General features: G+C 36.8%; 1 protein-coding gene across 1 annotated transcript in view; it reads left to right on the top strand.

Moving 5' to 3' along the window:
• The window catches only part of nompA (no mechanoreceptor potential A), a 69787-nt gene extending 55158 nt beyond the window's left edge, over positions 1–14629 (top strand). Inside the window, 7 exon segments of the mRNA XM_072306308.1 lie at positions 939–1078; positions 2533–2769; positions 3742–3892; positions 4191–4436; positions 6042–6208; positions 8162–8287; positions 9695–14629. Of these exon segments, the coding sequence (XP_072162409.1) occupies positions 939–1078; positions 2533–2769; positions 3742–3892; positions 4191–4436; positions 6042–6208; positions 8162–8287; positions 9695–9905 (1278 nt within the window). The 3' untranslated portion in view covers positions 9906–14629.
• The last annotated feature ends 119 nt before the right edge of the window (positions 14630–14748 follow it).

Here is a 14748-nt window from a genome sequence, read left to right on the forward strand (position 1 = left end):
GACAGATCAATCTATATAGCAAAGCACGCTACGCCACTGATTGCGACGAAGTAAGCACCCTGGTAAAAATTGGCGATAAGAGCTGCGTTTCAAAATACCATAGGAATTCTTATAGCCGGCTAAAGAAGGCTGCAGAAAATCATACAGCTGGCTGTAGAATGCGGAGAAAATCATACGGCCGGGCTGTACGAAGCGATACAAAATTATGCAGCCGGGCTGTAGTTCCTATCGCCGGGCTTTACACTTTATCGCCTGGCTGTTGCTTTTTCGCCATCGATTATAAAAGGCTATAAGAAATTGTGTAGAAATTCGTGTGCTTTGGAAATCATTAAGTTTGATACGGAACTACCTTAATATTTACAAAACACACATTACATTTTCCTGTAATACATTTTTTTTTTCATAAATTAAAATGAGAATAATCCATACAGGATGTGCTAACATTTCAAAATCATGAGTTGAATAACGCTGACTCCGCCAAATAAAATATTAGAGCCTAACACATAGCGGAGCGGCGACGCACTGGCGCCTACAAACCTAACAGGGATACTTCACGCATTGCGCAACGCGTGAAGTATCCCTGTTAGGTTTGTAGGCGCCAATGCGTGTTTCGCGTTGGCTGCCCGCCTGTCACGGCGCTTGAAGCAACTATTTCACACCAGAGGTATTGCACAGTATCATACGAAACTGAAGGCGCTCTAATATATTAGTAATGGTGTGTGGAGTGTTAATATAGTGAATGATATTTCCTTATTTTATTTGTTAAAATACAAAAAGTTAACTGTGGGGTTGATCCTCAGCTCACTGTCTATCTCCCTAGTCACTGAAAATTTTAAGTTTTTGTTCTCATTCAATCTTATTTCATAAGTGTTCTCCGTAAGAATAAGTAAAAAATGAATAGAAACATAAATAAATAAACTGATTTTCTAATTTTTCAGTATGGTGACACCATGACCAATATTGTGGTCGTTCAATTCAGTGATTTTGTGCAAACGAGTCGGGATAAGCGTTATAATTTGACGTGTTTGTTTCGGGGCCCTGGAGAAGCAGTGGTCACTTCAAGCTATATGACAGCCAAGTAAGATTTTATTTTTTATTTAAAATAAGTTTTTTAGCGAATAGAAAAAAAATCGTAGCATTTTAGCCCCTGAGGAGTTTCAAATGATAATAATTGAGCAATATACCGTTGTGCTAAGGAAGAACGATTTACGAGCATTCAGACCAGTGGTGAGGCGTGAATGATCGATATTCGATTTTCCCTCATTTGAAGCCATGCTAAAAGATCGATTATTAAGCTGTTCGTCACGAAGACCCTGTTTATCGATCTTTTTCCAGATTTGTAAATAACAGATCAATCGATACATTGCAAAACACGCCACGCCACCGCTTCAGTCGTTGTCAAATGAGGAAGGTTGACCTTTAGAGCCAACGTTCAGGGGAGATGTCAAATTTTCAAAACATATTTACAGCTCAAAAATCAAAAGTGACTACTCATAACTTAGTGCGGAAAGTTAAAATAAAAACAATTTTTCATTTCACTGTTACAAAGAAAGTGCTCTTAAAAGTAAACATACTTACTGGTTGTTGCAAATTGTCAACCAAAAACTGGCACGAGTCTCTCAATGGCGAGGCGTGAGTGATCATTTATCGATATTTTCCCGTTTGAAGCTGTGGTAAGGAATCGATTTTTAAGATGTTTGTTGTGAACACCCTGTTCGTCGATCCTTTTCCATAGGTTTAAACGGCAGATCAATCGATACATCGCAAAGCACGCCACGCCACAGAAGTCTTTAAAAATTATATTGATTTTGAAAAACTGATGCTCAGTTGGCTTCGAGCTCTGATTAGGGGTTGCAAAATAAGCTGTCCAACATTTCAACCCTGGCATCAAATTGTTCAAGTTTCAACATTGGCGGATCCAGCAATTTGGCAACACCAGATTTCCTTCATTTGAACCTATGGAAATGTATCTGTCGCAGGCAATTAGCAATCGCCGGCAATTTGCAAGCGGTTCACACGTTGTTTCAATAAATCGCAATTATGCGCATCGGCATAATGCAATTTTTAAGGTTATGGTCTTAAAAAGTATGAGCTCGGCTTGAAGCGCCTTCATTTTCTGTGATACTCTACGCTTTGTCACGGCGTTAGTTTAGTTGCCTGTCCGATCTCAACCCAACTAATGTCACGGAGTTTACTGCACCCTGTTCTGAGTGTGCATAATTCTGCCATGTTCTAAGAGTGGAAAAGTGCCTATTCATATTATAGGCAACATAATCAGCACTGTAATCTTGTTCTTTTATTTGAGAATTTTATAATTTTCCATGTTTATTCACCACTGGCTTGTACATTGCCGGCGATTGCTAATTGCCTGCGACATATCGATTCTTGGAGGGACCAGGTGCTCCGACAAGAATCGATTACTTTACATAGATTTAAATGAAGAAAACCTGGTGTTGCCAAATTGCTAGATCCGCTCCTGCGCTTCGATTCGGCCTTCCATTCTTGATAATTGCTTGTTTCAATGTTCTCTAGTTCCGGGAGCCCAATTCCAATCGAGTACCTTCCTGCGGAAAATTCATTGAGTTCCCGCGTGCGGCTTATGATCTTGTTCCAAGGTCGACCAACCAACACCATCGCAGTTGGAGATCCACTCACATTCCGACTGGAGGCTCAAGATGGTTATAACTATGTCAATGACATTTTTGCGACAAACGTCATAGCCAGAGATCCGTACACAGGAAGATCCGTCCAACTTATAGACCGATATGGGTACATAAATATTTTGTTTAGCTCACTCAAGGGATGCTGGAGGTTCTCCATGCCAATGTTGAATTAACTTACGTCTTCTGACCGTTTCGCGGGCTAACCTCCCGAAGTGCTTCGCGCCTTGAGCGTTATGCGTTATGCGTTACTATTATGATTTAAGATTTTAAACATATTTTAAACTTTTGGTTAAAATTTGAGTGATATTGCTCATACCTCGTGGGGACTGAACGAAATGAAGGAGGACAGTCAACAATATCGTAGCTTAAATGAATGATCGATCGATTTTCAGGTTAGCACGAGAGGGTTCACTTGATGTGGTGAGAATGTTTAAGGTGATTCGACGATTGCCGTTTTTTGTGTCAGAGCGACGTGCGATAAATTGAATCATTTCGTTCCATAATTCCAGCTACTTGTCATGGTTTTCAAATTTTGAGATCGTACTTCTGTTGTCATGAGACTAAAGAATTCATGCACCAAATTTGACAAAGAAATCCATAACGTAATAAGGGCGGGGTTTTTTTAGAAGAAAAATATTGCATTCGATGCTGACATCGAAACTGCCCTATAATGCGATATTTTTCCTCTGAAAAAACCTGCATTTAATATGTTGAATTTCTTTGCCAAATTTGGCACACGAATTCTTTAGTCTCATGATAACAGAAGTGCGACCTCAAAATTCGAAAAAAATAACATGTTGCTGAAATTATGGAACGAATTGATGCGATATACCGCACGTCGCTCTGAAACAAAAAATGGCAACCGTCGAATCACCTTAAATGAATATCCTCTTGCACATTGTTTTTTTAAGCATTGCCTAAGTTTCCTTATTATTAAAATGAAATTCGGCTGAAAGCTTAATATTTGTTTCTTTGCGATTATGAGTAGCCCGGAAACCTAATAATTTTGTTATAAACTACGTGTTTCTCGTTTATGAGTATTTATAAATTATCTATAACGCTACTAATCTGTTTGTAGGTGCCCTGTCGACAATTATGTTTTTCCTGGCTTAGATCGTTCTCGAGAGGGTGATGGTCTTGAGGCAAGATTCAACGCTTTCAAAATTCCTGAATCTAACTTCCTTGTTTTTGAGGCCACTGTTAGAACCTGTAGGGATGGTTGTCAGCCGGTAAGTTTTTATTTCATAGTTTTGAAAAGCTTGATCTTAACGGTAACGAACTTAAAAATTACAATTTTCTTCCGGACATTTTGTGAGAATTTTCCGTCTCAGTATAAATGCATTTACTAAGCGTCGCCTCTTTTCAAATGACATTTTCCGACGGAAAATTGCGATATTTCGAAGGTCAGTCACGGTTTTTTGCAATTTTATCGATAATAAAATAGTTAGGACTATCGACATCTTTAAACCATTACAGCCCGCCTTCGTGTAACTGGATTGTGTCATTCTAACCCTATCTGTTCTATAGGCTTACTGCACGGGTCATTCTGGGAGAAATGAGCCCTCTCTAGGAAGGCGAAGAAGAGCAGTTGCAGAAGAGGATGTTGCAGAGGAAAGTGTGGCGGAAAGTGACCTGAGAAACGAGCCAGCTCTAAGGAGACAAGCACGGGAAATCGGCGAAGAGAGCGAGGAAGTGATTTCTCTTGAGGGTGAAGGCTCCGTTCTGGAAATCACTAACAGCACTGATGAAGAAAGGGTCAGAGAGATGATCAAGGTCAGTATTTTGATCATTTATAATTTTTTTTTTTTTCAAATTGAGCTCAGACGCCTCAAAAGGATGAAGCCGTGGGAACTGGCCAGCCCCTGAGCTCAGACGCCTCAAAAGGATGAAGCCGTGGGAACTGGCCAGCCCCTCGGTTTGAACCAATAATCTTATATTTTTTATAGTTTTTGTACTTAGATAAGTTACAAACTTCTCGGTTGTTTGTATTTTCACTTTTACTTATTCTTTAGAAACAAAGTGTATATTTTCATTGTGAAAGCTCGCTTGATACTAATAAAAAAAAAAAAATAATTTTTTTTGTTTCTTTTAAACGTTTTGAAGGTTTAACATGAGATAATCAACTAGTATATAGGTGATACTTGCTTTTTTCCCCGAAAAACCTCGAAGAATAACTGAGTCCACGATGTATCGAAATCGATTGTTCATACCGATGCTCTATCGATAGAATCGTCACATCAGTTCGACAGCAACTCGTGTTTTGAAAAAAAGAAGCCGATAGAGTTTTGTCCGCAGTCGTATGCATAAAAACGGGGACCGGGAGGGGGGGAGTGAAAACAAAACATGATCATTGAAAATTTGTTTTAAACAAATTGAAATTTATTTGAAAAAGGCTATAGATGATTCAGGTTAAGCAATACGTAATAGCATCAACCTAATCAATTCACTTCAAAAAATCACAATCAGTTGAAAGTACAAAGTAATCAACATTAAATAAAGAGCTAAAAATGCATCTTTCATTATTCACGATCGTCCTATTAAAAGAAAACAAACAAACACCACTGTGCGTTGTGCGATAAATTTGTAAATCACCCCTGTCATTTCTCTTATTTTTTTTCATAAATTAGAATGCAATAAATCCAAAATCTAAGCTCAGATTCGGATTCCTCGTGAGAAAAATGATGCTATTTCATGTATTATACGTTATCATAATATGAAGGAAAGAGGTTGAATGATGCGCACAGATTCCATCACGTCACCTCTTTTAACTACGCCGGCCGCTGCGCTGCGCCGCGCCGGTCGCCCGAAATGAGACCAGACGGGGAGGCGCCACTGGCGCTAAGCGTTCAGTTTCGTCGCGAGGAATTCCTGACGATAAATTCTTATTCTTCCTCCTCCGCTGACCCACTTAGCAACTAACCATGTTGCCATGCTGGACTCATATGTTAGTAAGTCGATATGTTAAGACTCTCTCCTTCACGCTATGCTAGGGTATGGTTCATCAAATTACATCGATTTTTCACGAGAAATCCGAATCTGAACTTAGATTTTTGATAAATTGCATTTTAATTTATGAATTTTTAAAAATGAAAAAAGTCCGTCGAAAATTATAGACTATATGTGTATTTTAAATACGGGTGAGTGAAGCCTCGGTTGTAGATTTGTGTGTGTAAAAACGGTTGGTAAAGCTAAGGATTAAAGAGACTTTGATTGTAGGTTTTAAATTGTAAAAACTTAGTCGAGATTGAAGCCCCTGATTTAGAAGAAATGATTATTTACGCTTTTTTCTTTTTGTTAAGATGTTAGTTTTTGTGAAGTGTGCACTCTACCTTAACAATTCAAATTTTCATTATAATTAACATTTTCTTTGGTCAACAGGTTTTTGACTCACGCTATGATATGCCAGTTCAAAAACAAAAGATTAACGCCCTCATATCACAGACAATATGTTTGAGCACACGTGAATATTATGTCATGGTTTTTACGATGCTGGTCTTTCTGTCACTACTAATTGTTTCAACATTTTTCGCTGCCATATACTACAAGTGAGTTTAAATCATTGAACAATTTCATTTTTTTTATTTTATACGTTACAATGTAAAATTAATTGATGCTAGGGTACTTTTTTTCGAATTCTCCTGGATAGATTTTTTAAAAAAAAAAATTTGTTTAATTTCTTGGATGTCCGACTTCTTTGTGGCTTCAGATAAGAAAATTTTTAAAATATTAAAAAATTCATCTTTTTTGAGCTTTTGAAAGAAAAAAATTAACAAAAAAAGCTCTAAGGGTGGTTTCTTCTCCTCTGAGAGAAACTCTTCCAAAAAAAAGCTCTAAGGTGGTTTCTTCTCCTCTGAGAGAAAACTCTTCCTTCTGTAGTCAGAGAAAAAGGTTAAGAAAAAAACATTTTTTTTGCTGAAAATCCATTTGGTGGATCCTGAAAGGAGCGCATCTAAAGGGTCAGAAAGTTGTTTTGGGAAAAACTTGTTTTGAAATTTTGAATACCCAAAGAAGTGACGTTAACGATCCCAGATTGCATTACTTTGTGTGTCACAAAAACGTTGCATAACTGATGAAACAATTATCAGATTTTACAAATACATGGTCCGAAAAGTGCTTCAGAAATTTTTCGAATTTTTTTTTAAACTGTCAAAGTCTAATTAGCATTCACTACGCTAAAATGCGCACTAAGCAATTATATGTCGAAGGCAAATAGTGAAATCAGGCATTTTGTCAAATGCCTAGGAAAATAGTTACATATTCTTGTGCTTAGATTGAAATTTTGATTATTTATCCTAATTTTAGACAAAATAATTCGTTGCTTCTGTAAGAAAGAATTCTCTGTAAAAATATGCAGTATACAATAGTATTTTAAGCGATTTTAAAATCCTGAATGCACATTTCGCATTAAAATTTTCAGCAATTCTTATTAAAACATAGGATTTTAAATTTTTTTTACATTTAAATGTACTACAAGTATGTAAAAAGGAAGGAACAAAGGGAGTTCGCGAATTTAAAGAGTTATTTTTCCCAAAATATTGAAAACCCGTGAACTCCTCGCCTTATAAATTTACAGAATTCAGTAAACTGTCAAAATTTGACTGCCGGCCTAAGCATTAGATAAAATGCCTGATTTGACTAATTGCCTTCGGCCTATAAATGTTTCTTTAGATTTTCTATTATGAAACTCGATTTTTACACCCATATTGTCTTTCGGACTTGATCGCAATCCGTCGGCTTGCCTCCTAAATGGTCTGGCCCCAGGCCACCAATAAAATAGCACCCTCATAGCTCCATATGGACGTATTTCTGCCAAACGGAACTATCGACGGTGAAACTACCAAACCACGTATCTCGGTTTGCGACGTTGCAGACTTCCTGTCATACTTTATTTTTTAAATGAAAAACTAATTAACGTCCAGTCTTGAAAATTTCTGTGGTTTTTCCTCTTCGTGCGGAGAAAATTCTGTGAAAATTTCAAGGAATGATATTGATTTGGTCTACTTCAAAAAAATAAAATGCGAGCGTAGATTTTTAAACACCGCAAACGAGATACGTGGTTTGGTAGTTTCACCGTCGCTATGTGCACTGTGATGTGAGCCCTGTCATGCATGTATTCTTATGGGTCTCAGGGCTCATGTCTTATTGCACATAGTTCCGTTTTGTAGAAATACGTCCATACGGTATCGATGGTGAAACTCCCAGACCACGTATCTCGGTTGGCGATGTTGCAGTCTTCTTCTCATACTTTACTTTTTAAATGGAGAACCACGTAATGTGAATTCTTAAAAACTTCCTTGATGTTTTGTCTCCGTGTGAGGCGAATTCTGAACTTTGATAAATATTTTACAAATCAAAGTATTTTATACATGACTACTTAACCCTCTTTCTCTTCAGCTATGGAAATATGTATCCGTTGTACGTATTTTGATCTGTGCTTGCTCACTGCACAAAATATTTTGTTGCGCCTACCTTTTTTATGCGTTGTTGTGAAATTTCAGACGATACTGGGTGATTCAAAGTAAAAATGAAGTGGTAAATCCTTCGCCCACTTTCTTCTCTAGCTCTAGTGGTCCGAGTCTTTTCTCTTTCCTCAGCCCGAGCTCTCATAAGTTCACCTCAACCAGGTAATATTCGTATTTTTTTAAAAATTACCATCGAATACACTCGTTCCGGCAAAGTCTGGGCTCTAGTACTTCTTTAATATCTTTTTTTCACTGAAACCTCACAAGAAAAACAATTCCGACGGTATAATTTCTAGAGACGAAGAGAACCTGAGTAGATGTTAATGAATGTAGTTACTAATGCATCGTAAAATAGAAATCAATTTATTTCATACCTGCAGTTATAATAAAACAACTAAACATGAGGCGCAATATACCTTAAAAAATTGAAAAAGGGTAGAATCCAAAAGGGTTACTCCCAGAATTGTGTTTTGATTGAATTCTGCCGTACTAGGGAAGAATTCGTCGGAACACTATCAGACGAAAATTAATTACGCTAGCTAAATGATCGAGACGTGTTGGCGAAAGAAAAACGCCTTCAAATGAAAAGTACGCAACCGAGGAGTGCAGCAGAGCTTATTAAGATGCATCCTCTCGCCTTGAAGATGTCCGCTTGAGACGAGCACTTTTCCTGGCTTTACCTATTGGGAGTGCCTTCGACTCCGCGATCCTTTACTGCCGTGCTAAAGGAAAACGCTCTTATGAGCATTCAAACGTTGCCAAGTTTCACTCGATAATAAATATATTTTGGAAGAAGCTTATGCATATTTTTCCTTGAAAATGTCAGATATATTAGATCAAATTGCGAAAAAATTGTCTGTAAAATTGGGGGAAACATATTCAGAATTTCCTCAGTAAATTTGCGTTTTGTCGAAAGCAATGTGGCAGCACCTGAAGGCCCATACGGCATTTTTCCTTGGCAATTCTTAGAATTTAACATTTAGAATTATCATTGCATTTGGCGCCTGGGCGCAAGACCTTGATAACGGTGTCATTTTCCGATGTACATCTCTGCCGTGCTAAGGAAAAACGCCGTATGAACATTCGAGGGTTGCCAAATTTCCTTCGATAAAATATGTGGGTATTTTTGATGAAATTTATGCATAATTTTCCTTGAGACTTTCAGATTGCTTAAATTGCGTAAACGATTGTGTAAAAATTTTGGAAACAAATATTCACAATTTTCTTCGGTTTTCATTGGAGGAAATTTGGCAACGCCTGAAGGTTCATACGGCGTTTTTCCAAGGCACGGCAGATCTAGTGTGGTTTTTTTTGCTTAATTTATCGAGTTTTCAATCAGAGAGCGAATACAAATTGTATGATGTACTTTTGGAACCGTGGTGTTGAGCTCGATGATTTCATACTGATTCTGTGCCATCAATTCGGCCTGAGAAAATTTGAAACTGCCCTGTTTTGAACCGATCACTGTACGCGCGATCTTCAGCTTGTTTGAAAGATTATGAAAAGAGTATTCATACTATTACTTCGTAAGTAAGGTAAAATGAGTAATTGTGCCTTTTACTTTTTCAGAACCGTGTGTAGCAGCATTATTGATAGTCAGATAGATGCTCCCCCCGAGATCAACTCAATTATCAATAGTCGCGTGTTTCAAGATCCAAGTGAACCAATCTACACCGATCCATCACTGTTCGAGCGATCCCGAAGTCTTCGAAGCATTGCTATGTCTCAGATTTCGCAGAAGTATCGTAAAGAAGAAAATGATGAATTCCACTGCCACTGACAAAATTACTGAAATTGGAGTACTGTACCCCTGACTAGTTTCTACGGAATGAGATGTTTCGATGATCTCATGTAGGTACCTGCTAATCAACTGCCTCTTTCATTCATTGAAAAAAAAATCTCGGTGCATTTACTAAGAAAAGGGTAAAATTACCAAGAATTCAGGGTTCTATTTGATCGCAGTTATTTCTTGGTAAAATTGCCATTTATGGAATTGGTAATTTTACCGAGAAATCTCGGTAAAATTATTGAACTTTCTCGATAGTTTTATCGGACCTTGGTAAAAACGCCAATATTTTTTATCGACTGTGGTAGAATTACCGAGATAAAATGGCAAAGTTACCGGAAATTGATTACCGATAAAAGTGGTATTCTTACCTGGAAAAAACAGTAAAAATACACGGCACAGTACGGCTTTTAGGTAAGCTTACCAGTCTGTCTTGGTAAAAGTACCAATAATTGGTAAAAAAAGTGAGATGGTAAAGGTACCAACGGACCTTGGTAAAAACGCCGAGAATTTTTTTTCAGTGTTCATTTTCTGAAAATAAAGAATTCTGATACGAAGCTGAGTTTAGGAAAGGAACAAATAGGCGTGTACTTAAAACAAGCAACAGGAAACGGACGCTCTCCTTGAAGTAGCACATTTTGTTGGCATTTTACCATTTTTTACAATCTTAAAAGCAGCAAACGAATATCGTTGCTGAAACTGCGATTCTCGGAAACCCCGATTTTTTAGGAGAGCAAAAGAACTGTGAATGTACTGCATTCTTGACGGTTGAGAGGGAATATTTCTTGATGACAGCAAAAATAAGGAGCCCCACAACACTCAGCGGGAATTTTCAAAAATAATTTCAACTGTTAGGAAAAATGAGAGGAAACTCGATTAGCGTGTTTTGCGAATTAGATACCAAAACTGATGCCTTATTTCAAAATTTGTAAAATTGGAACTATAAGTAAAATAGAAACAGCTGCAATTGAGACTAAGGCCACAAAAATGCTAAAATTAAAACATCCCTTACAATAATCAAATCATACGCTGTGTTGTTTGCTCAGATTGAGGTCAGAGCTCACTGGGATGATTGATTATATAAATGACGGTCCAGAGTTTTAAGATTGCTTGCTCCTTTTAGTGTAAAACAGTCTCCATCTGGATAGAGCTTTTTTTCCTCTTGACTATCAAGAGAGGGCTGTCTGCAACTCAGTTAAAGAGGATTTCCAAAAATGACAACCCCTCGATGAGGACCAAACTTCAATCAATTGGACTACATTTTGCAATTTGGAACTATAAATTCTAGCCCGGTTTAGAAACAACGTATGTGCCAGTAGTTTCCCTATGCACATAAGTGTTTTTCCAGAAGAGCCAGAATTTATAGTTCTAAGTTGCAAAATGCAGTCCAATTGTTGTGGCAGATGACCTCGATGCTTGGGTATCTTATAACTACAGAGGAAGTATTGAAATCGTCATTTTTGGAACAACTTTTTTGAGCTTTAGATGATATAATCTTTGATTTCTTTCCGCAGGGGCTTGGTCGAAAACTGCCTCATTATTTATTTATAATGTGAACTAAGTCTAGTCTTTTCACATTTCTTACTTACTTTGTCTGTGAAAGAGATGGATGGAACTTTTTTTCATTATATTTTTTCTTAAAACCTGTAAACCATTTTTCCTTGATATATTTTCAAGTTTTAACAAACTATTGATTTTAAATATTGGTCAAAAACTTACTTAGGAGAGAGACACCAAACATTGATATCCCTTTACTGATCCTGGAACTTTTCAGCACTAACTTTTCTAGATTATAGACTTTCTTGACCAGCTCATCGTGATTATGGGATGGCTGTTACTTTGGAGAGTTCGATAGTTTATCCGCAACTTATTGCGCGTCCGACCCATTATTTTTCCTTTCTACAAAGTCAATCTCATACAACTCGATTTTAAATATTAATTGTAAGTACTTAAAAAGATTACGTAAAAAATCAATTCACTAAATATAATTTAATTCATTCAAGAATAAGGATAATGGAGAAAGTAAGTAGTAATGGGTCGTATATCAGGAGCTAATATTAATTAATAACAATGCAATTCGTAAAAAATTACTAGTTCCTTAAACCGACACTCACTGAACCCAAATTTTTGAAACTTGGACGAGTGGCTCGCCAGGAAATTGATTCATCTGAAAAATCAGAAAATTACGGCAACAATCGGTCATTAACGGCCATTGATTTGAAGTTCGAGCCATGCGCTAACCGACGAATGTCCCCAACTTATCATTTTCTGACGATAATTCCAGAGATTTTTAACGAAACTTAAAATCATCAAAACAAAAACTTAAACAATTACTAAGGAACAGGTTGTGTAATTCAATGTTTAAGTTTATTCTTTTAAATTTCTTTCAGGAGTTTTTTTTTTTTTTTAATTTCGATTGCATTCTTAGTATCTTGAATGTTTCTCTTGCAAATTTGAAAATTGAAGGTGCTCTCGCCGTACATAGACTACACTAGTGAGTTGATTGTGGCACAGTTTCAACGGATGTGCGTGAGGTATATTCAAAAATTGAAGGAGCTCCCACTTTCCTCATTTCCACAGAGATGCATTTGATTTTTTACTCTTAGTCTCTGATATCTTAATATATAAATTAAAAGTCAAGTCGCTCTTACTGCACACTCTAGTATTCTACGACACCCCAACGCCACATATCCCTGTCTTTCCAAAGGTCATTGGGCACCTGATATGTCTGGATTTCTTCGCCGTTGTTTTGCCGTCATCTCTTTCCAAGATGTCTCCCTTCACCCTCTTCCGCAGAAGGAACCCAATCCAAAGCTAGTTCAGGCATCCCCTCCTCAGGCATTCTTTTCAAATGTCCGTAGTACGTACCAACTGCCTGGACATTATGAACTTTCAACTTGCATTATCCTCGGAATGCTTTCATTACGGATACGGTTCTCTTGGAGCTGTTGTCAGATCTTTGCCAAAAAAAAAGAGAAGAAAAAAGGAAGTTCCCAAGTTTCTGAGGTATGATCTCTATAAATTTACTTTTCCTCACAAAAACTCTCTCCAAAGTAGTTCAGCTGATCCCCCAGATTATTCTCTTCTATGTTTATAAAGTAGGTAGGCAAAGCAGGCAAATCTGTAAATTATCCTTGCTGTTTAGTAACTTTTATTGGTATTCATATTTTCTCTTTGCACATTGTGTACAGAGCTTGATTTTCATTTCTAGTTACCTTTTTGCTTCTATAGCTATTAAGTTTTTCTAGTTTTTGCGCCTCACATATTCTTGACGGGATTAAACCCGTGTGTATATAATTGGTTTTCCCTGTGATGTTTTGTAAACTTATTTGTCTTCAAGTATCAGAACGGGAAAATGTATCCTCAATAAGCAGTTTGCTGAAGGTACTTTACAATGCAGAGAGGGTCTGTACTGAAAATTGGTAGTTTTATTTCACAGAGATACACAGAGATGACACAATTCGGAGATAAATAGACCCTCCACTACACAACCGTGCTAAGGATGAACGTCGTATGAACATTTGAGAGTTGCCATATTTCCTTCGATAAAATGTTTCTTTTTGAGGAAACTTATGAACATTTTTCCTTTGAATTTTCAGGAACTTTAGGTGAAATTGCGGGCAACATTATTTGGAAAACAGGAAGAAAAATAGTCATAAGATTGCCGCAGTAAATTCGTGTTTTATCAATCGAAATTCGGCAACGCCTGAAGGTTCACACGGCGTTTTTCCCTGGTACGGTTGCATAGCACTTATTTGCCCTACGTGCAGAACAAAATGACTCTCGTACTTTCGGATCAAGTGATTCATTATGGCTGATAAATGGAATTCTCTCGAATTAGTTTCAAAATTATCTTACCTGATTTCTTCATTTCTACAAATGTAAAAATTGTAATAAAAGACACAGTTCACTTAACTTGAGTATACATGTTGAGGAGATCAGCTCAAGCTTCCTATCTCCCACTCATCATGAGATGATATACTTTTTTTTTTTTTTTAAATACACGTATTTTAAAAAATAAATTGAATACCTAAACAGCTGTAGTGAAAAGCCCCTTCATTGCAAAGAAAGATGGATTCTCGCGATGACTCCTTTTTACCATACACTTATTTTTTCACAAAAAATTAGATCAGCATGATGAGAAGGGTCAATTTTGCTGGTGAGGTAGTTTTAGCAGATCAAATTTTTTTCTGTGATTTGTCAAACATTTTTTTCAAAATGTGCACCTAACCTGTTTGGATATTTAAAAAGTTTACTTTATTTAGAGATACTCGAAATTTTACAGGGTACTTAATTTCCACAAAAAGACGGCGAGTTAGTTAACCATTGACCAAATGAACACGAGAGTTCTTCTATAAATGGTCATAAGTTGGTCATGGATCTTACCCAAACCGTGTATCATCAGTTTCCTTCACTCCCTCATATGAGGATTGGTGACAAGACGTCAAAGGCATCCTGAAAAGTAGATGAAGCAGGGAAAATTTTAATGGCACTATATTATTGTTTTGTAAATGACTTTTGTATAATATGTGAATAGAAATTATTTTAATACTTAAGCAGGCAATGAAGAGCAAGTTAAAACAAATTCGAAATGTTTCATATAAAAACATTAATATCCATCATATACCATTCATATTTACCATTTTTTCTTGTTTCCATTTTTGTATTCATTTACTTTTTGTAATTAACGAAAATACATGATTTAAACAAAGATTAAAGTCTGCGTCAGTCATTAAAAAAGACACATTTCGTCGCTCTTCTGACGTAAGGGTGTATTTCAATTCCTACGTGATCCCTATTTCCCATATAACTCTATGCTTTTCAAGACTCATGTGAA

Source organism: Bemisia tabaci, chromosome 1, assembly GCF_918797505.1.
Source record: "Bemisia tabaci chromosome 1, PGI_BMITA_v3".
NCBI lineage: Eukaryota > Metazoa > Arthropoda > Insecta > Hemiptera > Aleyrodidae > Bemisia > Bemisia tabaci.